Source organism: Hyaena hyaena, unplaced genomic scaffold (assembly GCF_003009895.1).
Source record: "Hyaena hyaena isolate Hyena2069 unplaced genomic scaffold, ASM300989v1 scaffold_900, whole genome shotgun sequence".
Classification (NCBI taxonomy): Eukaryota; Metazoa; Chordata; class Mammalia; order Carnivora; family Hyaenidae; genus Hyaena; species Hyaena hyaena.
In genome coordinates, this window is record NW_024081535.1 from 640,053 (window position 1) to 665,594 (window position 25,542).

The window sequence follows — 25,542 nt, forward strand, 5'->3', positions numbered from 1 at the left end:
ATAAGTTCTAAATTTTTTTGTGGTAGTACACCCTTTTCAAAAAATTTTTTTTCATGTTTATTTGAGGGAGAGAGAGTGTGTGCGTGTGCAAGTGGGGGGCGGGGCAGAAAGAGGGGGAGACACAGAATCTGAAGCAGGGTCCAGGCTCTGTACTGTCAGCACAGAGTCTGATGTGGGACTTGAATTCATGAACCAGGAGATCATGACCTGAGCCAAAGTCAGATACTTAACTTACTGAGCCACCTAGGCACCCCTTTACCCCCCTTTTCAATTTAGTGCATATTTTTTCAGATTTATTAATACAAATATATCTGTTATTGTATATAACGTATATGAAGCGTATTTGACATGGTACTTTTCAATTAAGTGTGTGGTATGCACTTAAAATACTGTATGCATCTTGTACCGTACATCTAAGAATCTCATTCTCTGTAATGTCTCCATAGGGTTCCATGAAACTTTGTACCCAGTTTTCTATTAGTGGACATATGTGTTTTTCTAGCCTATTCATTCAATAATTTTATAGTTGAACATACTTGTGCACACATCTGTGTCCTCATTCTACTACTACTTGCGAACAAGGCCCTAGAAGTCAAATTGTTGGTCCAAATCGTATACACATTTAAATTTCTGAATTATCCTGCAAAAATTTATTTTAATTTACATTATCCTTTACATTGGAATTGAAGCAGACATTGCCTTAAAGCAAACCCTGAAATACCCCAAATAGCATACTTTTTAAAAAGGAATTTTCATTGAAAGAATTTTTTGATGTTTTTTCTAGCAAGGCTACATGGTTCAATCACAATTGTCCATCTTTTTAAAATTATATTTATAGAGAACGTTTTATGAACTGATTTTATAAAGTACAAAGTAGAACCCCAAACACATTAACTTTTTGTACATCTTTTAGTCTTTAAGCTTCATCAAAAATAATTTATGCTTTTTTAAAATGGTACAAAAACAAGTAAACTAGTATTAGTATTTTGAGGTCTATTCCAAATGCTTTTCTGTGGTTCATTTTTTAAAGATAGGTTTGTTTCATGCTTAAATTTTGATAATTTGATATTTTTAAAATTACGTTTTGGGGCACCTTTTTATGTCACTGCACATGTCTCATTTTTATGGCTGCATTACATATTTTTAGGCCTAATTTTCTAAAATATAAGTGGTACTCTTGTGTTTTTCTTCCCAGGCTTGATGAAGTTCCTAAAGTGTATGGTTGTATGAGCAACAAGGTAAAAATAGACAATTTTCTATAAAACATACTTTCATGAGGAAATGTTAGAGTTCATATAGTTGTCTTCCATACATAAGGTTCTGATTTTTAAAGGGTTATACTTTGTTTTAATGGACATTTATTAACATGACATGGACATATTCACAAGATAGGTTTTTTAAAGAAGAATTGAGTAATGTTGCATTAAATTCATAGACTTCATTAACTCTTATCCCTTTACATAGAGAATTTTTAGGTAAAACTTGTGTAGCCAGCTAATTATGTTTCTGTTAATGAAAAATAAGTTTGACATCAAATCTTATATCAGTAATTAATTTCATCTGACAGTCTGTCAGTTTATAATAAACATATATTTAAGGAAACTAATTAGTGCTTTAAAAACCATTTGAACTTTAAAAATTGAAGTAGTAACATGTTGTGAGTTATTCTTTGTGCTTTCATTTGTCCTGTTTTAAAAGCACATTTCCAAATGTTATCCTAACAAAATTTTTCTTTTGTCTAGTTAGAAAAGCTACTAGGAGAGATAATTGCTTGTCTGCACTTCAGCTACACTGGAACTTACGACAGCGAACTTCTTGAACAGATTTCTCCGTTATTATGCATAATATTTTTGCACAAGAATAAACAGATTCGAAAACAGAGCGCTCAGTTCTGGAATGCCACATTTGCTAAAGTGACAATGTTGACTTATCCTGAAGAGTTAAAGTATGCCAATAACAAACCTATATCATATAGTTACCTATTATATGTAAATTGATATTTTTGTTTTAAAATGAATTTTTCTTAGAGGAATCATTGCAGAGGATTCCTCAGTTGAGATTTTATTTTGAGTATATGGTAATTATTAAACAATTATTAGGTTTACCTTGATCCTTAGACTAACCTTGGTTATAGGAACATAAAAAGCAATTTAAAATTTTCCTTAATAAAAGGAAACAATGGGTGCAAGTGGCAAGAAATTGATGGTTATTAAATCTGGATGATGTGTATATTGGAATTTAATGTAAAAGTCTACTTTTGCTTAAAAATTTTATACGATAAAAATTTGGAAACTTTTTAAGTAAGGAAATTTGGTAACAAGAGTTTAGCAAAGAAACTAAATATGATTTACATTTCTCCCAGTTTTTTGTATATAGAGTAAGAAAGTCTTTAAACTGAATGTATTTTGTTACTTTAAAATTGTAATTAAAGTGTCTGTGTTAACATATCATTGGTATTCACCAGTATTACTTGACTCAAGTTATATATGTTTATGTACTTTTTTAAAGACCAATATTAAGACAAGCCAAACAGAAATTTCTGCTTCTCTTGCCTGGTTTGGAAAATGTTGACATTATGGAGGAATCCAGTGGCCCATACTCAGATGGAGTAAGTTAAAGTATTTTTTTTACTTTCCAGTGGTATTTGTGTAGTCAGTTTATTGGATTTTGGTATAATTTTTTAAAACACAAAAACTTAGAATATTTTATTGACTTAAGTAAAGCTTGGGCATAAGAGCATCATAATATAGGATTTTTCTATAACCTTAGTTTTCTGGCTTGAATACTTTTTTTTTTTAATCTAAATGTAATTGACGTACAGTATATGTTTCAGGTATATACATCATAGTGATTTGATATTTTTATGCATCATGAAACAATCTTCATGATAAGTCTGTCTGTCATACAAAGTTAAGACAGTATTATTAACTATGTTCCCTGTGCTGTATATCACATCCCCATGATTTTTTTATTTTCTATATGTTTATTTTGAGAAAGAGTGTGAGTGGGTGGGGACAAGGAGGAGTAGAGGGAGAGAGAGAATCCCAAGCAGGCTCTACAGTATCAGTGCAGAGCCTGAAGTGGGGCTTGATCTCATGAACTTTGAGATCCTGACCTGAGCTGAAATCAAGACGCTTAACCAACTGAGCCACCTAGATGCCCTGATTCATTAATTTTATAATGGGAAGTTTGTACCTCTTGATCCCCTTTGCCAGTTTTCTTTCCTCCCAACTGATCCCCTCTCTGGTAACCAGCAGTTTGTTTCCTGTCTTTGAGTTTTTCTGTGTTGTTTGTTCATGTTATATTTTAGATTTTATCTGTTGGTGAAATTGTATAGTATTTGTCTGAGATTTTACTTAACATAATACCCTCTAGGTCAGTCCATGTTATCACAAATGGCAAAATTTCATTCCTTTTTATAAGTGATATTTCATCGTGTGTGTATATCTTCTTTATTTTTCACTGATCACTTAGGTTATTTCCATATCTTGGTTATTGTGAATATGCTGCAGTGAACATGAGGGTGCACATCTCTTCGAATTGTTTTTTGTTTTTGTTTTTGTGTTTGTTTCTTTTATGAATACCCAGAAGCAAAATTGCTAGATTGTATGGTAGTTCTATTTTTAATGTTTTGCGGAACTTCTGTACTGTGTTTTATAGTGGCTGTGCTAATTACCTTCCACCAGAATGCAAGGGTTCCCCTTTGTCCACACCTATGCTAACACTTGTTAGTTTTTGTCTTTTCCATTAATAGTCACTCTTACTGGTGTGTTTCCTTGATAATTAGTGATGTTGAACATTTTCTCGCGTGCCTGTTGGCTATCTGTATATTTTTGGAAAAGTACCTATTCAAGTCCTCTACCCATTTTTTATTTGGAATTTTTAAAAATATTATGTACCAACCCCATATCAGAAGTATGATTTGAACGTAATCTCCCATAAGGTAGGTTGCCTTTTCCTTTTGTTGATGTGTTTCCTTCATTGTGCAAAAGCTTTTTCATTTGATGGAATTTCATTTATTTTAACTTTTATTGCCTGTTGACCTGAAATACTTTTATGATTTAAAAGCATTAAATTTCACCATAGATTCTCATGTAAATGGTCTGATTTTTGTTCATTAATGATCTTTTTTGAACAGTGATATTTCATATGTATTCCTTTGCAAATGTTGTAATTATTATAATACATGGCTAAGTGTTGCTTTAGGTAAACCACAAATAATACTTACTGGTCCATGTCTAAATAAGAGCTGCCCTTGGGGTGCCTGGGTGGCTCCGTTTGGTTAAGCATTTGACTTCATCTCAGGTCATGATGTCATGGTCATGAGTTTGAGGCCCAGGTTGGGCTCTATGCTGATGGCTCAGAGCCTGGAGCCTGCTTCGGATTCTGTTTCCCTCTCTCTCTGCCCATCCCCTGCTCGTGCTCTCTCTCTGACAAAAATAAACACTAAAAAAAATAATAATAATTAAAAGCAAAACAACAAGAGCTACCCTTAACTTTTCTTTCCATCAAATCCCTCATTCCTAGTATCAGAAAAACACTATTTGCTGTCACATACCCACTTGAAACAAAGTAACTTTGGCTGATAATAATTACTGTCTGAGGACAAGGAGTAAAGACATGGGTACTGCATATCCATGAAGTATGACATCCTTAGCTAACTTTGTTTCTATCCAACAACAAATGGAGTCTGGTGTTTGTTTAGAACCTGTAAGAGAGAAAAGTTAACAACTAATTAAGTACTCTAGCTTTAGTTGTTGGCCCATCATGCATATTTTATTGGTTGTATGATGTTTAAAGTTTCACGGCTGTGATTTTTTTTTCTTAGAAATATTTTCAGTAATTGGAAGTGTCTTTGAGTCCAGTAATTTGGTTCAGTTTCAGTATTTATACAATGTATCTCATTCTTAGAATTTGTAAAATTCTCAAAACATTCAGATTTTATAAAATTTATAAAAACAGTGCAAAACTGTGTAAGTTATAAATGTCAAATCTATTTGCTGTTGAATTAACACAATGGCTCTTTCTTTGACATGATTTGAATAAGTTGGAGTAATGAGAAAGAATTTTAATATTTGAAATTAGTACTTATTAAACTGGAATTTTCAAAAATTGCAAAGAAGTCGTAGAGCATTTGCACTTAAAAATAGTTTTAATTTTGGGGGCGCTTAGGTGGCTCAGTTGAGCATCCAACTTCAGCCCAAGTCATGATCTCATGGTTTGTGGGTTTTCGTTCCATGTCAGGCTCTGCTCAGAGCCTGGAGACTGCTTCAGATCCTGTGTCTCCTTCTCTCTGTCCCTACTTGCTCATGCATGCTCACTCTCTCAAAAATAAAAGCACTAAAATTTTTTTTAATTGTTTTATTTTGAATAAAACAGACAGAAAATTCACAGTTAAATATGAAGATAAGTGGCATGGAAAGAAAATCAAGTGGAAAGAGAGATTCTTTTTTGGCACAAACAAAGGATGCAAAAGAAAATATGAAACCACCAGGCAAAGTATGTTTTTCCAAAATTTATTTAATAGAACTTTTAAAGCATATGTTACTTTGAGAACATGTAACTTCTGATTGGAAGAGAAAGCTGTTAAAGGCTAAATAAGAGGATTAAAGAAGAATAATAGGAGTTTGGTTTAAAAGGACTCAGAATAGCATGGAAATCTAGAAGCTTTGGGAGATGATTCATTCTTACTAAAGTTTAATAAAGTCTTTAATATGTATTATCCATTAAGTATAGAATTCAGTCAGTGGCTTTCTTGAAGTGGAATCAACTATAGGTATGAACACCTAGGTAAGACATCTAAATCTAAAACTCATAATCTTACTAGTTGCCAGTCAACTGATCTTTAGACAATATTCATCTCTTCCATGACTTATACTAAGGGTACTCTAGAATCTTGAATCCATGGCCTTTGGCAAAATGAAAGAATGTTCTGCTTTAAAGAAAGACTCCAACACAGTGTCAGAGCAACTGTGATGTAGAGTGAAAACAGTTACATTGAAAAATTGTAAAAATAACAGTACCATTGTTATTGGTCTGTAGCGCATTATTTTTAAAGAGTTTTAATAATTTTTACTTCCTGAATTTTTTTTAGAGGTAGAATGAAAATGAGCAACATTGTACTAATTATTAACCAGGGGTATCATATTCAGTTTTGAATTTCAAACTTAGTCTAGTGAAAACGTTTTCTAGAGTGCTAGAAGAGACATTGGTTCATTTGCCTTTTTAAAACTTGCAGTTGAAATTAGAGTCGTCTTCTCCGAAAGCAAAGAGTGAAATGCCTTTGGAAGAAGAAAAGTCTATTGACTTTGTGTTTATACCGTCTGAAGGAAAAGAAACAAAGGAAAGAATACTAACAGAACATCAGAAAGAAGTACTCAAAACAAAGAGGTTTGTAGTCCTTTTATCTTGAATTGGGTATTCTGTATTCACATTTAGATTTTGTGAGGCAATGTTAACTTTGTGTTTAGAACTAAGATACTTGTATATATATTAATGCCAGAAAGATGTGCCATAACATGGCTATTTCATAATGTATATGGTAACTTAGTTATATATTAAATATTTCTGAATTCAGAGGTAAATCGTTAATGGGGGTAGTGTTTCATCCATTTCATCCATCATGAAAATGATTTCACCCAAAATAAGCATATAAGTCTTGATTTCAGTTCTTAAAAGATAAAAAGATACAGTTTTAAGTTTAATTTCTAATGGTAGGAATATCAAATGTTGACGTTACTTACGTAATATCTTTTTCAGGTGCGATATTCCTGCCATGTATAATAATCTGGATGTTTCACAAGATACTTTGTTTTCTCAGTATACTCATGAAGAGTCTGTGTAAGTATGGAAGATGTTGAAGTAACTAGTTTTTAAATTTTTAATTAAAAGTACTATTTTACAGGTGCCTAGGTGGCTCAGTCAGTTAAGTGTCTGACTTTCTGATTTTAGCTCAGGTCATGATCTCTCGGTTCATTGTTTTGAGCCCCACATCAGGCTGTAAGCTGACAGCAGAGATCCTGCTTGGGATTCTCTCTCCCCCCTACTCTCTCTCTTAAAAATGAATAAATAAACTTTTTTTTTTTTAAATATTTTTATTTATTTCTAGGAGAGAGAGAGAGACAGCGTGAGCAGGGGAGGGTCAGAGAGAGAGGGAGTGACAGACTCTGAAACAGGCTCCAGGCTCTGAGCTGGCAGTCAGCACAGAGCCCGACGCGGGGCTCGAACCCACGAACCGCGAGATCATGACCCAAGCGAAAGTCGGACGCTTAACCGACTAAGCCACCCAGGCGCCCCAATAAACTTTTGAAAAATAGAATTTTAATTTACACATTTTTATTTCAGGGAAGTTCCTACTTTAACTGAAAAATCAAAGGAAGATTCCACAGTGATATTTAAGGTATATTTGGTATTTCGTATTTTGAGGTTTTTAGAATCATCTTTTTATTATAAAGTCTTGTATTACTTTTAAGATGTATTGCATAATCTCTTAGTTCTTATTGGCAGACCTGAGAATTGTAGTCATTGTGTTTGTGGGTGCCTGTGTGATTAAAATAAAAGTTTTTGGCTTTATTAAATATTTATAATTGGAAATACAAATTAACGGCATCTACCACCACCTTTGGAATATTTGCAAAAATATTTAAAGTCAAGTGTTAATTTTTTGAATTACTTAAGTTTTATACTAAGATATCCCCAGAAAGTCAAACTTATTTACTGGTTAATCTGTATATGTGTGTACATTTCTGTGCAGGAGGAACAAATGGAGAGTGACATTGTCATTCCTCAAGATGTCACAGAAAACTGTGGTATGGATGAGCATCCTGAAAAGGCTTCCCTTTCAAATAATGAGTGTGGTTCTATTGAAGAAACCAGTCCAGACATATTGAGCAATAATAATGATGCCAGAAAGAAAGCTTTAATTTCATCAAAGAAGACACCAACTGAATGTGCACCTAGTGCAGAAAATACTTCTGGTATCAGCGGTAGCTCAGTTTCTAATGCCATCATTTCAGGAACTCTGCCACAGCCTACAAGTCGGAGGCAAACCTTTATTACTTTGGAGAAGTATGATGGTTCAGAAAATAGACCTTTTAGTTCATCCCCCTTAAATAATATGTCATCAACTGTTACAGTGAAAAATAACCAGGAAAGCATGAGTAAAGCAGATATTTCATCAAAAGCAAAGAAAAGAGAACTAGCTCTTGCAAAATCTGACTCTGAAAAAATAGTGCATGGAAGTAAGAGATCAAGTCGAAAGTCGAGTAAAACTGAACAAACAGGGAATAAAAGGTCTAAACTTTTAATGAGATCTGATCAGGAGAAAAATTCTCAGGAATCTGTTGATGGCATGGTAGCCTTAGAAAATAACCCACCTGGTTTGCTTCATCAAACAGAATGTACATTAGATAATAACCATGCTCATCTCTCTGATTCTACAATGGAGTATGAGGGTACAGTGCTTAAACCAACAGTAGAAAATGCAGTGTTATTAGAAAACAGTACTGCAGAAGACAAAACATTAGGAATTAATTTGGAATCCAAAGAAAATACACCTCCAGTTGTAACACCAGCAGATCAAATAGTAGATGAGGATAATACTGTTCAGATAACTCCTAGCCAAAAAACCCTTAGACGATCCTCAAGGCGACGTTCAGAAATAGCAGAGCCCGCTGCTGACAGCCAAGAGAAAGAAAATCATCAAAAAAAAGAAAGGCGTAAGGAAGAAGAAAAGCCTCTTCAGAAGAGTCCTTTGCAGGTAAAAGATGACTTGTTACTTAAGCAAAAACTGATTTCTGAGCATACTCTCCAGGAAAATGTAGAAAAAGGAACTAATTTACATGAGAAGACTTATGGGGAAACCAGCACTAATGCTGAAATTGATGAAAATAAAAGAAAGCTAGACCTTGAAAATATTAAATCTGAGGGCGATGGTGCTCAGGACGTTGCAGATAAGTCCTCTGAAAAACCAGTAAGTGGACGAACCCGGTATCAGACAAGAAGAGCATCCCAAGGTTTACTTTCCAGCATTGAAAACTCAGAATCTGATAGTTCTGAGGCAAAAGAAGAAGGTTCTAAAAAGAAGAGATCCGGAAAATGGAAAAACAAAAGCAGTGATAGTGTTGACATTGAAGATCAAGAAGAAAAAGTGATAAAACAGGAATGTATAAACATTGAAAACCAGACACTTGATTGTAAGGCAAATTCTGAGGTAGAAAGAGACATAAAATCTCATATTTGTGAACAAAAAGATGAGAGTAACATAACTCTTGAAGATTCTACCGTATCTTCAGATTTATTGCAAGTTTGTGATGATGTATCAAATACTTATGAGGGAAAAATCAAAACCAACAAGTGTGCAGAATATTCTTTTTCAAGCCCATCAGTGCCAGAATCAAATCTAAGGACTAGAAATGCCAGTAAGCGATTACAAAAACGAGATTCTATAGAAAATAACAGTGTGGGAGAATCCTCAAAAATAGGGACATCAGACATCTCTTTGCTTTCTGAAAAAGCTTTTCAAACAATTGAATGCCAGCATAAGAGAAGTAGGAGGGTAAGGCGATCTAAAAGTTGTGATTGTTGTGGAGAAAAATCACAAACTCAGGAAAAGTCATTCACTGGGTTAAAGAATACAGAAAATTACGACGTGAAGGTCAGTGAAACAAGAAAGACAGATGTGCAGACAGCTGTACCTGTATCAGAAGCTTCTAAAGCTAGTCTGTCCTCGGAGGTAAAACTTATAGATGAACATCAGGCTGTGAATTTTCATTTGGGTCTCAAGGAGGAGAATGATACTGTTAATGATTCATTAATTATATCTGAAACTGAATTGAATGAAGATACTGTTCAAAACCCTCTTCCTTCTGAGGTATTGAATTTTGAAGAAGAAACTTGTGATGCAGATTCTGCAGAAGCAGTATCTCTTGAAAGCCAAGAGCCGCCCAATAAAAAATGTAAAACTGTTGGCCCATGTTTAGGTGATTCCAGAGATAATTCACTAGAATATTCTACTTTGGAGATTAACAAAGAAAAGCCAGAGGCTGTCCTGGAAAAGGAACTAACAATAGAGAACATTGCCAGTGTTGAAACAAATGCATGTGAGGCTGAAGCAAAGTTTAATCCAGAAGTAGTAGAAGCTGTTGAATTGGATATAGAAAGTGATCAATCTGAAACAGGCTTTTCTCAACAAAAGGATGCCAAAACTGTTAATTTTGAAGAGGAGGTAATGGAGATAAACAGTGAAAGATGTGATGAACCTGAAGCAGAGGCCGCCGAACAACTAAATGCTGAAGAAATAGTAACTAAAGAATTTAATTCTGATATTGGTCTTTCTGACGATACCACATCTGTAAAAGAGAGTGCTCAGGCAGAGATACCTGAACAAACAGCAGTTGGGGAATTAGATGAAGGAGGGGATAAATCTAGTCCAGACTCATCTGAAGAAATAAGTGGTAAAATGGAAAATTACGAAGAGGCAGTGACTGGTGAGGTAAATGCTACAGCTGATCAAGTCAGTGAAACAGAGGACAGGGACTTGAATACCAAAATCTCTAAGCTTGCACAGGCCAATGCAAAGACATTGAATATGGAAATCGACAGCTTTGTTTTCAACACGCTTGAGATGAGCACTGAAGGAGGAAAGGTGGACTCTAATAAAACTGAAACAAATATTGAACTTAGTAAGTCTGAAGAAACACCTTTAGATGACAATCAAATGGTAGGAGGAAATGATGAAATTTTACAAGAAGTTCACCATACTTCAGAGAAAGTGGAGGGAACCTCACAGTCTCTGGCATCTGAAACAGCCATTTGTGAACTAATAACAGAAGACAATAATGCATCTCCTCAAAAATTAAGGGAACTTGATTCTTTACTTGTATCAGCAAATGGCAGTCCTAGTGGCATGCAGACACGCTGTGTCTGGTCTCCTTTGGCATCTCCATCCACCAGCATTTTAAAGAGAGGACTAAAAAGACCACAAGAAGATGAGATATCGTCACCTGTTCACAAGGTAGGGGAATTGAGGCTGAATATTAATTAGCCCATATTTACCTTGAGTATTTTGGTCATACACTGACACCTGGTGAACGACAGAATATTAGACCACTCATTTTGAATATTTACCAAGGTGACTATGGAAAAGGGCAAGCAGAAGGAGAAGTGTTGATAAAAGGGGACTTATGTCTTTACTTCAGGACACTGAAGATTTTTAGCCATGTACATTGTTCATCTTTTACAGAATTGAGAGGATTTCTCATGATGGTTTTGTTTTGTTTCGCACATAACATGTGAGGAAACATTTGTGTTAAACTGATAAAGCAGCTTTTAGTCAGCATTTACTATGTAGTAGAACATTATGTGGTCTGTTTCGCATTGAAGTGTTTATATGAACTCTGATTTCCAGACCTTATAATGACAAGGAAATCTCAGGCTGTGCCTTCATCAATTTCTGGATGTGATTGCATTTCTAATTTTATTGCCCCACCCTTTACTAAAATGACTCCTTTAGTTTGTTAACATGGATTATCCATGTATCTGATTTAGCTCCTGACCCAATAACTTACACATAGTTCATTGAATGAATAAATTAAAAAAGGAAAAGTTACACGTGCTTACGTAGCTCAGCTTGTCCTCTACTTAGCAAAGGAGATGTTCTGAAAAGGTATGATATGAGCATTCTTTAACTTTGAAATTGAATCTGCCATTAATTTACTGTAGAATACATGAGTTTATATGTACAAACATGCATTATAGACCTAAGATATACTTAATTTTGCCTTTAGCAAGGACATTTAGCAAGAAGTAAAGACTTCTCAAATGCACCGAAAATTCTTACACTGAGAATTCCATTTTTTAAAGGTTTTGTTTGGCTCTGCTTTTATTTTGAGGCTGTGTGTGTGTGTGTATCTTAAGTTTAAGTAGTCCATAGAAGTCTTTGAAAAGTATGAAGATAGAATGCATTGAGATTAGTGATTTTCTTCAGTATAATTTATTTTTCTTCAGTATATATATTTTAGCTTGGTAATAAAAGTTAACTAGTCATGTTTTGCTTAATAGTACCTCATATATAATTTTTATGTAGGCAACAGTAAGTCATTATAGTTTCCTCTAGCAGATACATACAGAATTTGCCCATTCTTGGGAATCAAGACCAGGAAAAAAATATTATATATATGGTTAATGGTATAAGTGCTCTATTGTATATTTATATTAAATAGCTGAATGAATGAACACATCATAAAAGTTTAGTTGAAGCTAAAATGACTTCATGCTGGGACTAAGACAAAAATTGCCACTCAGTTGCTGTGATTCTGGTATCCTCAGAGTTTAGAACAGAGGTTAGTAAGATACACCAGAGCCCAGTTAGTATTATTTCTGCCTCTTTACCTTATTTTTTCTTAAGTTACTATAGTAAGCCTACAGGGTGAGTAGAATTTGATGATACAATTCCAACTGCTGCATACAACTTCATTAAGTTTCTGCGACTGTCCCTATTTAAATCTTTGATGGTATATTATGTAGAGACCATTTAGAACATGGATAATTGCAATGACCTGTGGTATTAAGTAAAATCTATGAAAGTAGCTGTTAGGAGGAACTACAGCTATGGACATTTGGCTTCTACTGAAGTAAATTAAGTTTCTAACCCCACAATCTATTTCAGGGAGACCTTACTTATATTGAGGATTTATGGTGTGAATTTTTTTTAACTTTAATTATGTTAAATAAAATCATGTCCTGTGTTTTCAGGTTCGCCGTGTCTCCTTTGCAGATCCAATATACCAAGCAGGATTGGCAGATGACATTGATAGGCGCTGCTCTATCGTTAGGTCCCATTGTTCAAATAATTCTCCTATAGTAAAAAGTATTAAAACTTCACCTACTGCACAATGTAAGGTAAGCTGTAACCTTTGAAATATGCATAAATGTATGCAGGCATAGAATTGAGGAAGTATAGTTTGTCTTAAAATTAATAAAGAACAAAACTTCTTTTGTTTGGATGTATTGTTTTGTCCATGACATGGTAAACAAACATGAAGAATGGGAAGAGACAGTAATAATCCAGCAAGTAATTGATTAGGTAATAGTTGATTACATTTTACATTTTTTCAAAATTTTAAGAAATTACTACAGTCTAAGTAATGAAAGTAAAATTGTAAAATTAGAGTTTTCTAGGGTTCTGAGTTTTTTTTTTCTCTTTCTTCTGCCTAGCATAATGCCACCTCAACCAAAGGATTTCTGTCCCCAGGATCACGTAGCCCTAAATTTAAGAGCTCAAAGAAGTGTTTAGTAAGAAGTGCTTTAGTTTTCATGCAACTTTATATTTTCATGTTCAGTCAGGTGATGTCTGTTTAACGGCATTTGAAATTTATTCTAAGATTACAGAAATGGCTAAAGAACCTGTCCCATATCCAACAGAAAGTGTTTACCCAGCTTTGGTGAACTGTGTGGCTCCAGTTGATATCATTTTACCTCAGATTACATCAAATATATGGTAAGGAGTTAATTATACTGGTTTATACTTCAAGATGCCACTTGTTTAAGAGGAATATTTAAATGATTGAGGTTCTCTTATTTAGAATTGGTTTACATGCACTTTTCACACATTTTATTTTTTAAAAAATCTGGGAAGATGAGGCAGGTACGACAATAAGAGAAACATCTCTCATAATTTAGTATTGGCTAAGATAATTGTGGTCAATATTTGCCAGGTGCTGTGCTGAACTCTTTGCTTATATTCTTATTTTATCCTAACTATAAATCCCATAAGGAGTATAATTATTATTTTCACTTTAGAAATAGATGAATTTACAAAAGTTAATCCACCAAAGTCATGTAGCCATTAAGCCATAATGTAGGTGAAATCTGCAGCACACATTGGGCTTAGTCTCTTTCCAGTGCTATAGCTTAAGCCAGGCAAACACATCAAATTCAATTTTGGGTTTAAATTAAATGTACATTTGGCCATTCTCAGAGTAGGCTAAGTGTACCTGTATAAATTCATGTATAAATCATGGAAATTCAGCCAGATAGGCCATCACAAGTAGAATAACTATAGAGGTGCCTGGGTGTCTCGTTTGGTTAAGTGTCTGACTTCGGCTCAGGTCATGATCTTGAGGTTCTGGGGTTTGAGTCCCATGTCAGGCTCTGTGCTGACAGCTCAGAGCCTGGAGCCTGCTTCAGATTGTGGGTGTGGGTGGGTGTGGGTGGGTGTGCATGTGCGCACACGCGCACCCTTTTTCCACAAACGTTGGGGCACCTGGATGGCTCAGTTCATTAAGATCCAACATCAGCTCAGGTCACGATCTCATGGTTTGTGAGGTCAAGCCTCACACTGGGCTCCATGCTAACAAAGTATAGCCTGCTTGGGATTCTCTCTATCTCCCTCTGTCTCTGCCCCTTCCCCCACTCGTGCTCTTTCAAGTAAGTAAGTTTTAAAAAAATAAGGAAACATTAAAACAAGTAGAATAACTGTAAAACTATATGATGACATATTTCTCCTTTTTCTCTTACCTTTTCAGGGCAAGAGGACTGGGACAGCTCATTAGAGCTAAGAATATAAAAACAATTGGTGATTTGAGTACTCTTACAGCGTCTGAAATAAAAACTCTTCCTATCCGTTCTCCAAAAGTGTCCAATGTAAAAAAGGCTCTCAGAGTTTATCATGAGCAACAGGTAAACTTTGATGTTAATAAATCATATGTAAATGATCTAGCAGTACAGTTACAGAAGTAATTGCTTAAAAACTCATTTTATGCCACCTTATCCATCTTCCTCCCCCCCCCGCCCCCCCGTAAGAGTAACTAAAAAAATCACTTTATAATTTTACAGACAAGTTGGCTTCTTGAGTTTATATACCATTTTTGGTAATGCATCTCTTTGTTCTTTGAGTTCTACCCCCTTGTCTCATTCATTTCCACCAAATTGGTGATTGGTTCCACGGCTGCTATTCCTAAAACCTGGATATTCAAATCTAAACATTATAAAAGAAATCTTGCAAATTTGTAGTCAACAGTACTTTGGTTTTCATATCCAAGACAACTGTGACTAATTTTCTTGTTCTTATCAACTTTTTGCACATATTTTGGGTCATAGACATTTTTCAAGATTCTCCCCTCCCCCCATAAAAATATATGCAGAAGATTCTGTATGTTATTTCAGAAGGATTTAGATTGTACAGAAACCTGCTCAGACCCTTTATGTGTCCATTGAGATTATGCAAAATTGTGAATAAATGGGGGGAAATAAACAGTATGTTAAGGTTGAAAAAACAGTGTTTGTATTAGAATTTCTTAGACTGGATCTTACTACTGAAGACTTCTGTTTTCTTAAAAGTCTTTGATAGATTATTTATTTGTGATCTTTAAAAACCCTTTAAAAAAAAAAAAAAAACCAAAGACTGTATTAGTAAGTGGTCTGTGGGCCCTGGGAATTTTCTCTGAAAATTACATTTTTAAAAAGCTGTTTTATTGAAGTACTTTCATATACTATAAAACTTGACCATCTAGAGCACACAGTTAAGTGATTTTTAGTATATTCACAAAGTTACACAGCTGTTGCCATGATCTAATTTTAGAACTTTTATTATCACTCCAGAATGAAATCCTGTATAGCCCATTAGCAGTCACTCCTCATTCCCATCCAACTCTGCAGCCACTAATTTTTTTTCCTATAGGCTTGCCTGTTGTGGACATTTCACAAAAGTGGGTTCATGTAACCCGTGGTCTTTTGTGACTGGCTTCCTTGCGTGTAATGTTTTCTGTGTTCGTATGTATCAGTACTTCATTCTTCTTTATGGCTAAATAATGTCTTGTATGAATATGTAAAATATACAAAGGCTATATGTTATTTAAAGCTTGGAAATCTCTACCTTAGGTTTTCTTTTCCCATGCTTCTCTTAAATTTTGGAAATATAATGTAATTTTCTTGGCTATCATGGATTTCTCTTAAGTCCTTTAGAAAATATTATGAATTCCTAACCAACTCTGAGAAAACACTTTGTAATCCTGTTTTTTGTGTCGTTAGTAGAACATAGTTTCTTAGCAGAATTAACTAAGTTAATAGTCATGTGATGGTCTGGGAAGTATATTAGGTCAGATTCTTTTCCAGAGTTAGTGTTTTTTAGTTCTTTTAAAAACAACTTTCCAATTTGTTGGTTTTGTTTTTGTTTTTACTGTACTGAATGTATAATCAAGGTAAAGTCTCGTGGACTAGAAGAGATGCCAGTTTTTGATCTTTCTGAAAAAACAGTAAATGGAATACAAACCAAATCTCTCCCTTCTGATGAAGAAAGACTTGCCTCAGGTATGTTTTAGATAAGTGGGACAATTTTATTTATAGGATCAGCTAACGTGAAGAAATAGTGTTATGGTTCTAATTTAAACTTGACCATGCTCTGTTAATTTGACCAGTTTCGAGGGCGGGGGGGTGGGGGGGGTTGTGGTAGTGGCCAAGTGCATGAGAAAGTATCTGATTTGACTTCAAGTATGCCTAGTTGTTTTTATCTAATTGTTACCTGCTTCTCCATCAAGGTCTTGAATAGAGATAAAAACTAAACATTGTGTTCCAGTTATGCTGTTAATAAAATGAAATAACCTCATCATTTCTTTAATTGCACAGAACTATTAGTCTGTAATGGTACATATCTATCTAATGGTAGATATTTCTGTTGGCCTTTTCCTCTTCAGCAGGGATACAACCTGCACTCTCAACTTAAATCCTAGGCACTTAAACTTTTTATTAATGTTAAAGGAGATATATACAACTTAGTTTTTATCTAGAATAGATTTAATTGTGCTTTTTTTCTTTTTCTTTTTAGATTTAATTGATCCTGTTGCTTTAGAAACTCCATTACCTAAAAATCTTGTGGCACAGATTAGTGCACTTGCTATTCAGCTGGATTCAGAAGATCTCCATAATTATTCAGGAAGCCAGCTCTTTGAAATGCATGAGAAACTTGGTAGCATGGCAAACTCAATAATAAAAAATTTGCAGTCACGTTGGAGGTCACCAGCCCATGAAAATTCCATTTAGTATCTTATGAGGAAATTGAAGGTTTTTTTGTTTTATTTTTAACATCACTGGATATTTTTGATTCATAAAATAAGTTCTGAAACATAGCACAATTTCAGTCTGAATGTTTGCAAAGTTGATAATATTTCAGACCCTTTATGAAGGGCTGTGACTTATTATATAAGTTCAGTTTGTAAGTTCATATGTAAAATTTTTGTTCATACAACATTTTCTTGGCTGCTATGCATAGTTTTTCCAAAAAATTTAAATACCTTACTGAAACATGAAAGCAAAACCTAGAAGCGAAAGCATTATATTTCACACATCTTAAACTCCTGAATATTCTGGTGAAATATTCTTGTAAAATACGTTATTCTAAGTAAAATTGAACATTTTTATTTGAATTTTTTGCTGAACTGATAAAAGGTGTTTATACTTTATTTTTCTTTTTAATTTATATTTGTTGTGCCTGAGGTTTAAGAAATTTGTTCTCTGTAGAACACCTCAAAGGAGATGCAGAAGAGTTGGAATGTTTTTTCGCAAATGTCAATTTTGGACAAATTTCAAAAAGAAACACCAAAAGTTTTAACTTTTGGGGTTAAAATGTTAAATCCAAATTAACTAAAATTCCATTCATTTGCATTAGCAAATATTTGTGCAACAGCATTTGTGAAAATGTAGTCATATAAGACATACCCCATTCATTTTAAAATGCACGACTTTGTACATTATGTATAGATTATTAAAATGTTTTTAATTTATAAATTTCAGCCTTTGTTAATGGCATGAATCTTTCTGCAGCTACTTGTGAATACCTTTGTTTAATAGAAACCTATTTTGTATATATTAAATGCTGAGATATCAGCATGGACAGTTAGAAGTGCTTTGTGGGCTTGCTGCAGATGTTTGTAGGATTCTGTATCTACAAATACAAATAGTTTTGTACTAAGTAGTCTTAGTAAAAACATGACTTTATTTTCTAAAGGAACCAAAATGAGTTAAAGTTATAGAAATGAGAAAGTGTTCCATAAGAACTTTGCTGTTCATACCCGTATTATTATTATTATTATTGTGTATGTTTGTTTGGATGGAGGGTATCCACCACTAGAAAATGTGCTTCATTACATTTTTTTTTTTTAATGGAGAGTTAGTATGACTATTTTTGTTACAACTTGGACTATAAGAAATCTAGAATTTATCTGCTCTTTTCACCTACACCTAAAGCAAACTTGGAAGAAATTTGAAACTGTTACTTTGAAATATGTATGTTTTGCCTAGTTTAAAAGAAAGGGTGTATATAATTAAAACATTTGTAAATTTTACCAACTAGTATTAGTTCCTGACTTCCCATATTTGTTTCATCTCTTCACAGTGAGAATATCTCATTTGCTCTCTGAATAGAATGAGTGAGTGACCTCAGTTTCATACTTTATTCAGAGCTTAATCAGATTGAAAAGGCACACGTTATTCATTAGGTTACAGAAAGTTAATCCTTGTGTTTAGTTCTTACAATACTCAGAAGGGGACCACCAGTCAGCCAGAAAAGTTGGTGTCAATTTCATAATTATAAAGTAGTGGTTTATATCGTCTCTCTTTCCCCAGATTCTTTTTTATAGTAAAGAGACACATAAGTTTTTTTAGTTAACAGATGTGAGTAAGAAGGGCTGTGTAGTATTTGTTTGTTTGGAGAGTTAAAATTGGCTTATTTCATACTGTATCTTAATGTTTGCGTGAACTGGCTGGTGAAATGAAGTTCCAGGGAACAAGAACAATATAGCAGAAAATGTGACTAAAATAATTATCATTTACTTAAATCACTGAATTTGATACAAGCACAGCTATTAATTTTCAAATGTTTAGTTGCACAAGGATGTGTTTTAAAATGTTATTTGAAGGCAGAAACCAGTTTGCTAAATCTTCATTGCTGATAAAGTTGTAAGTGTATATTTGAGGCACGTTAATTTTAATAATCTTGCCTTAAATTTTTCAATTTTTCAGTGGATTTCCCCCAAATGATTCCTGAATAGCAAAAGGTATTAATATTCCTTGATCAGTTTCAGTGTGTTGTTTCACTATTAAAATGACATCAGTTTTCCAAATATTTTCTAAGGGTTAATAAAACAAATGGCAAATATTAATAAGAGCACCTAAATGTGATTTCTTATTTTATGCATTTATAAAAAGAATCTGATTGCTTACAGAAGCTTAGTACAATTTCTCATGTTCCAAATGGACTTCATGAAGTGGATTTAAATTTTCAGCATTACAATGAGCCCATTCTCAAAATGCTGTGATATTTGAATAAGTTTTAAAGCCATTGTTTAGTGGTACGGAGCTCTTGTTCTAATTCCATACTGTCTAGAATGAATTGGGTTTAATAAATATTGTTATTGGAAAACATAGTCAAAAATAGGATTTAAATCTGAACATTAAAAGCCTGATAGTTCCTGACATTGCCCAGGGATTCTATTCTTTATAGCCTGAAAGTAGTCAGGGATTCTGTTATGTATTTAAGAATCATAAACATGTCAAGCAATATGGATTATATTTTCCCTAAAATCAAAGTGGCAGAGCAAGAAACAAAATTAGGGGAAAATGGGAGGGTTGTGTTGTGTGTAAGATTTACAATTAAAATTTTTTAAATCTTTTAAATTAAAACCTTTTTAATTAAAATAATTAAAAATAATTGAGTGCCATTTAAAATCCCTTTCTTGGAATTTAACAGAAAGTGTGAGTTAAAAGGGGTCACATTTTCCCTTAATGTCATTCTTTCCAGCATGACTTTGCAACCCAGTAAGAAGGGCCTAGTTTCCATCTTATATTCTTTGTTACTGATTTTCAGGGAGATAATTTACAGCTAGGCTAGGAGGCAATAAAATAGCAGCTGTTGACAGTATTAAGATTTGGTGGAGGGGAGAGAGCTGTTTTACCCAATAGCATAATCCATGTCTTTTACTCCTAAGCTATCAGAATGATTTTGTACATTGTATACAAACATTAATGTTTTGACTTTTAACAATGCTTCTCAAACTTGGCGTGTATGTATGAAAATGCAGATTCTGATTCACCAGGTCTGGGCATGGAGCCTGATAGTTCATCACCAAAAACTCCCACATGATCCCTACAATTGCTAATGTCTGCGGGTAGGCATAAGATGCTTCAGGCTGCAAATCAGCTTCAGGCTGCAAATTAGGTGATGATAACCCAAGCAGGTTTAAGTCCTAGGAATTGTTGCTACAAAAGATAAAGATTAGTATTTTTTAAAATAATTTTTTCAAATGTACGTTTTGGGATACAGACTGGTCTTGAAGCCTTCAAATTAAAGTTCAAAGTTTTTTCAAGAGTTAAAGGTAGAACTTTGCTTCATTTGGAGCCTTTTTAAATATTGAAGATTTATGTTTTTAAATAGTTACACATTTCATGTTATAAAGAACCTTACTAAGAAGATTAGATGATAAGAGCCTTTTTTCATGAGTAGTATGTATGGATTATGTTCTCATTTTTCTAATATAAAAGTAAATTTTCAAATACTAGGTATATATATAGTCTCTAAATAAATCTTGCCTTCTAAGTTATGGGGCTTCATATTTTACTAATAACATTGAAAACAGACTACCCCTAATTAAGATTAACTTGGCATTAATATTAGCAGTACCAAAATAAGTCCTAAAAGATGTGACTTGTCACTTTACTAAAGACCTCTGGTTACTTTGCCATTGTTGAAAATGTGTTTCATCTTAAAATGGTGTTTGAAAAAAAGTCAAATTTTTCCTGAAAACTGAGTTTTTCTGGGCATTCTGTTATGTTGTATTATCCTAATACATTTTAAATGCTTTTTGTATGAATTGCACTCCTTCAGAGCACTTAAGAAAACGTAGCCAGAAGTTAAGTAATGGGTTTTTTAAATTGATTCATCAAAATTTGTTTTGTTTTTTGTTTTGTTTTTAATCTGTTCAACAAATCTGGGCTTTAGTTTGTGATGGTTCAGTTAATATGTCTATTATATGCCAGCTTTGTATATTGCTTTTTGAAAGTATCTATTAAAATCTGAATCATTAGGATTTGAAGATCCTTAGATATTTAAGAGAGTTGAGTGTTCACTCAGTTCTTAGAATAGAATGTTAAGTTTTATAGCATGGTCTTAACCATTTTTTTCTTTAAATACCAAACCAAAGAACAATAAAAAACAAACATGAAGTGCCGAGCTGTAAATGCTTACTCTCTTGAAGTATACCATTAGAAGAAAAGATAATCTCTCCCTTTAACTGAGAGTATAAGATTGAAGGTAATATTTTAAATTGATACCACATGGAATAAAAGAAAGTATGTAGCCTTTTAGTATAGGGACAGTCATATACTTTGAAAATAGCTAGCAGTTGTCCTATATATAACACATTACCAGAACTGGTATTAATAAATACCCTGAATAATTATTTAAAATCTATATTATTTTTGGGTCACTTGTCTGGCTCTGTCACTGGTAGACATGTAACTCTTGAGCTCGGGTTGTGGGTTCAACCCCCATGTTGGGCTTAAAAATAACTTAAAAATAAAATCTTAAAAAACATATGTATATTATCTAATAATATCCCTGCCCCAAAGCAGTAAATAAAATAACTCCCAAAAGTAGGCAGAATTATTTCTTAAAAGAATAAATTGGATATAAGTAGGAAGTCCACTTTCAAAATAAAGTCATGGAATATAGTGTAATAGCTGTTTTGATAATTAATTCGATGTCTAAAGAAATTTTTACTTTTGTAGAATGGGAATTTTCTAAAAGGATGAAATTTAAGAACAGAATGAATTTTGAGTATAGAAACTGAAAGATGGCAGTCTTAACCTAGTAAATTTTTATGAACAGATCGAAAAACTACAGCCTGCCACCTGTGTTTTATACTTCCTGAAAGGTAGGAATAGTTTTTACATTTTCTAAAAGGTTGAAAAAAATAAAAAGTAATATTTTGTGACACCTGAAGGATGTAATTAAAATTTCATTGCCAGTAATAAGGTTTTATTTGGACACAGCCATGCTTATTTACATACTATCTTTGGCTGCCTTCCTGCTGTCAGTAATGTGACAGATTATATGGCTGTTAACACCTAACATTCACATATTTGGCCCTTTTGCATAAAGTTTACTAATCCCTGATAAAAAGGGTAATTTTGTTCATACATTGCATGTAAGTCCACTTGGTCATTTGCTTCTAAATGGCAAACTGGGGATCTTGCTTCTTTAAATCCTTAATTTGTTGTTGCTTAGATTTTACAAAAATGTGTTCCCCTGATTCCATTTATATGTTAACGATACTGCTCAAATATACATCTACTAGGAGATATTGGTGCTTGGTATACTTTTTTCCTCCTATTTAAACTCAAATTACAGTTCTGTGTTTCCCATGGATGTTGAGGGACGTTGATGTGTGAGGGAAAGTCATCTGGCACTCAGTGGTTCTGTCATACCTGTGAAATAAAGTGGGAGGTTAGGGAGTTTGCTTTCTGTGTTGGTGAGGAATCGATTGCTTTCAGTCTATCTTAACACTACCTCCTATGGCTAGACTTAACTAAATGCACTTAGACTGAGAGAAGCTGAATCAGTCGTCTATTAGCCTATGATAATTTTTGTTCCCACCACTTGATAAATTCTAAGATAGCTTAGTTTTACATTCAAAATATTTATATTTGATAACTCAAATGATTTAAGTTGAAATTTCACAGAAGTACCTGTTGATTACTCAACTGCACTAGTATTGGAGGAAATAGGATGTGGTCAGTATTATTTGTGTAATGTTTTATACAGAGTTAGAAGCAGGCAGACTAATATGAAAGTGTATTTTCAGGTTCATTATGATTGGATTCAAGGAGGGAGAATCTGTCTTACCTACGGTAAAACTTTTCATGATCTTTTGAGTTAACTGTTATCACTTACCAATTGAAACTGGATATTGCAAGATTTTTAAAGAAATGCACTTTAATCTGAAATAAAACTATAAAAACTAAGCAATTCTGGCACTGTTTTTGTTTGGTTTTTGCTTTGAAATTCGTTAAGATTAGCATAATCCACATACTAACAAAGTGAACACTGTCCCTTCAGAAACACATGAGCTATTCATATTTTATGGCCTGTTTTAGCCTTAGAAAAGGTCTCTCTCTGGTAGTCCTAGTTTTATAGGTTTCACATTTCTAGATCCATTTATCTGCATTAAAAGTGAATAAACTTAATGTTAAAAATACTGTATTAGTTTACTATGGCTGCTATAACAAAGAGCCACAAACTGAGTGGCCTACACAACAGAAATTTATTGTCCTACAATTCTGGAGGATGGAAGCCTGAGACAAGTTGTTGACAGGGTTGATTTTTTGTAAGGGCTGTTAGAAAGACCCCCATGCTTCTCTAGCTTCTGGTGCTTTCCTAGCAATGTTTGACTGTTTTGGCATGCAGACGTTTTGCTCTAATCTGCTTTAATCTTTACCTTGTATTCTCCACATGTGTATATTTGTCCAAACTTTTTTATAGACATTTCTGTTGGCTCTGAGCTCATTTCATTTTAACTACTAACTTTTGCAGTAACCATGTTAACGAATAAGGTCACATTCCTAGGCACTGGGGGGGTTAGGAATTGTGGGAACCTAAGAACCCGTAACGTAAAATTCACAAGAATAACAATGGGCAGTGCCATGAGCACTGGTCATTAGGGGAATTATGTTGTAGTTCTGATTCTCACTCCAGTATAACTTTCACTTGTCAGTTCCTCTCTTGAAGAGGGTATGAACAGCTAGTCACTGAGGATCTTTTTACAGCCTTCGGTCTGTGTGGTAGTGGATATCTGTACAAAGGACAGGAAAATTTGAGCCCTGGATTTGGATTGTCTGTTTTAAGGTCTATCACTTGTGATTGTTTCAAGATGTGACTAATAGGATTCACTTTAAGTTAATGGGAGAAGGGCATTAGTGGGGTAGAGACAGAACAAGATTAGTTATGAATGGAAAACTTGAGGCTAGAAAGTGAGTAGAGTAGGATTCTGTACTTTCGTATATATTGAAAACTTTTAAATAAAAGCCTGAGAGGTTAAAAATATGTCTGTTTATGTAATAGCAACTGTAAAGTGGCTTTTGGCAATCTTAAAAAGTGAAAGGAAAAATTTTAAACATTTATTGTAACTGAGACAGCCTATACTTTGTTCTCAAATTTGGAAAAATCATGCACAATGGTATTACTGTCATTTAACCTGGATATTTTAACCCAGTTTAATGAAGATTGAAAATGGGAGGAGAGAGTGGCTGTCTCTCCTGCCATCACAACACTTTTAAGGCATGGCCTGCTTTTTTCACAGGATTGTTAAGTGTCATGAGGACACCACTGTCTCTGGCTTGTCACTCAAACCCCTGCATCTAGTGTGGTACCTGGCACACAAATGATCTCTGATCATTTCTGCATGTGTACGCTCTGCACTGATGTGTGCTTACTGTGGGTTTCCTTGAGACACAAGAAGCTGTAGGACAGAAGTTGAACACCTTTGCCATGTGCTGTCAGCCCAAGGCTGCAGATAAGAAAGATCCCTTGCAGTTAGCATTTGATCCCATAGCTCTTTTTAACTTTTAACTTTGCTGTAGTGAATTTTTGCCTATTTCTAAATTTAAATTAGCTTTTAAGGATATATATTTGTGTATTCAGGGAGACCAATAGCCTCCTTCTTTTGGTTGTGTAGTTAGCCCTTCTCAGGCCACATTTACCGAGTGGATGAGCCAGAGTGAGACCACTCATGTTTAAAGCTTCCTCATTTCATGGGGTGTCGGGGTGGCTCAGTTGGTTAAGCATCCGACTCTTGATTTCAGTTCAGTTCATGATCTCAAGGTTTGTGAGATCAGGTCCCACATTGGGCTCTGCACTGTCAGCATGCAGAGGCCACTAGAGAGTCTCTGCCCCTCTCCTGACTCTTTGTCTTGCTCTGTCTCAAAAATAAATGAACGTAAAAAAAATATAGCTTCATTTTCCATGGGCTCCCTGCATAGATACCATTTTCTACGGGGCTCCCACACAGCATGCAGTGCAAATAAGGAAGCAAGTTGTATTATTAAGCAAATAAATAATAAATTGGTATTGAAAATAAGTTCTATGTAGTTTTTTAACTCTTAATTCCAGTATAGTTAACAGTGTTATATTAGTTTCAGGTGTACAATACAGTTATTTAACAATTCTGTACATTACTTGGTACTCCTCATAATAAATGTACTCTTAATCCCCTTTACTTATTTCATGCATTTCTCCAACCAACCTCCCATCTCCTGACCATCAGTTCTCTATAGTTAAGAGTCTTCTGGGTTTTTTTTTTCTCTTTTTATCTTTGTTAGTTTTGTTTCTTAAATACCACATATGAGTGAAATCATATGGTATTTGCCTTTCTCTGACTGACTTCACTTAGCATTTTACTCTTTTGATCCATATACGTACCATAGCTGCTTTATCCATTCATCTGTCAGTGAACAGTTGGGCTGCTTCCATAGTTTTGCTATTGTAAATAATGCTGC

At 34.1% G+C, this 25,542-nt stretch overlaps 1 protein-coding gene across 3 annotated transcripts in view; it reads left to right on the top strand.

Moving 5' to 3' along the window:
* Window positions 1-18,338, top strand: part of RIF1 (replication timing regulatory factor 1) — a 66,540-nt gene extending 48,202 nt beyond the window's left edge. For 2 of the 3 annotated variants that reach the window (XM_039220673.1, XM_039220674.1), the window contains exons 23-36: window positions 1,196-1,238; window positions 1,743-1,945; window positions 2,509-2,608; window positions 5,380-5,499; window positions 6,239-6,390; window positions 6,760-6,840; window positions 7,345-7,399; window positions 7,754-11,014; window positions 12,754-12,900; window positions 13,216-13,293; window positions 13,383-13,498; window positions 14,526-14,679; window positions 16,200-16,308; window positions 16,823-18,338. In XM_039220673.1, the coding sequence (XP_039076604.1) occupies window positions 1,196-1,238; window positions 1,743-1,945; window positions 2,509-2,608; window positions 5,380-5,499; window positions 6,239-6,390; window positions 6,760-6,840; window positions 7,345-7,399; window positions 7,754-11,014; window positions 12,754-12,900; window positions 13,216-13,293; window positions 13,383-13,498; window positions 14,526-14,679; window positions 16,200-16,308; window positions 16,823-17,037 (4,834 nt within the window). In that variant the 3' untranslated portion in view covers window positions 17,038-18,338. The remainder of the gene's footprint in view (window positions 1-1,195; window positions 1,239-1,742; window positions 1,946-2,508; window positions 2,609-5,379; window positions 5,500-6,238; window positions 6,391-6,759; window positions 6,841-7,344; window positions 7,400-7,753; window positions 11,015-12,753; window positions 12,901-13,215; window positions 13,294-13,382; window positions 13,499-14,525; window positions 14,680-16,199; window positions 16,309-16,822) is intronic. The other variant, XM_039220675.1, reaches the window with a different exon arrangement.
* The last annotated feature ends 7,204 nt before the right edge of the window (window positions 18,339-25,542 follow it).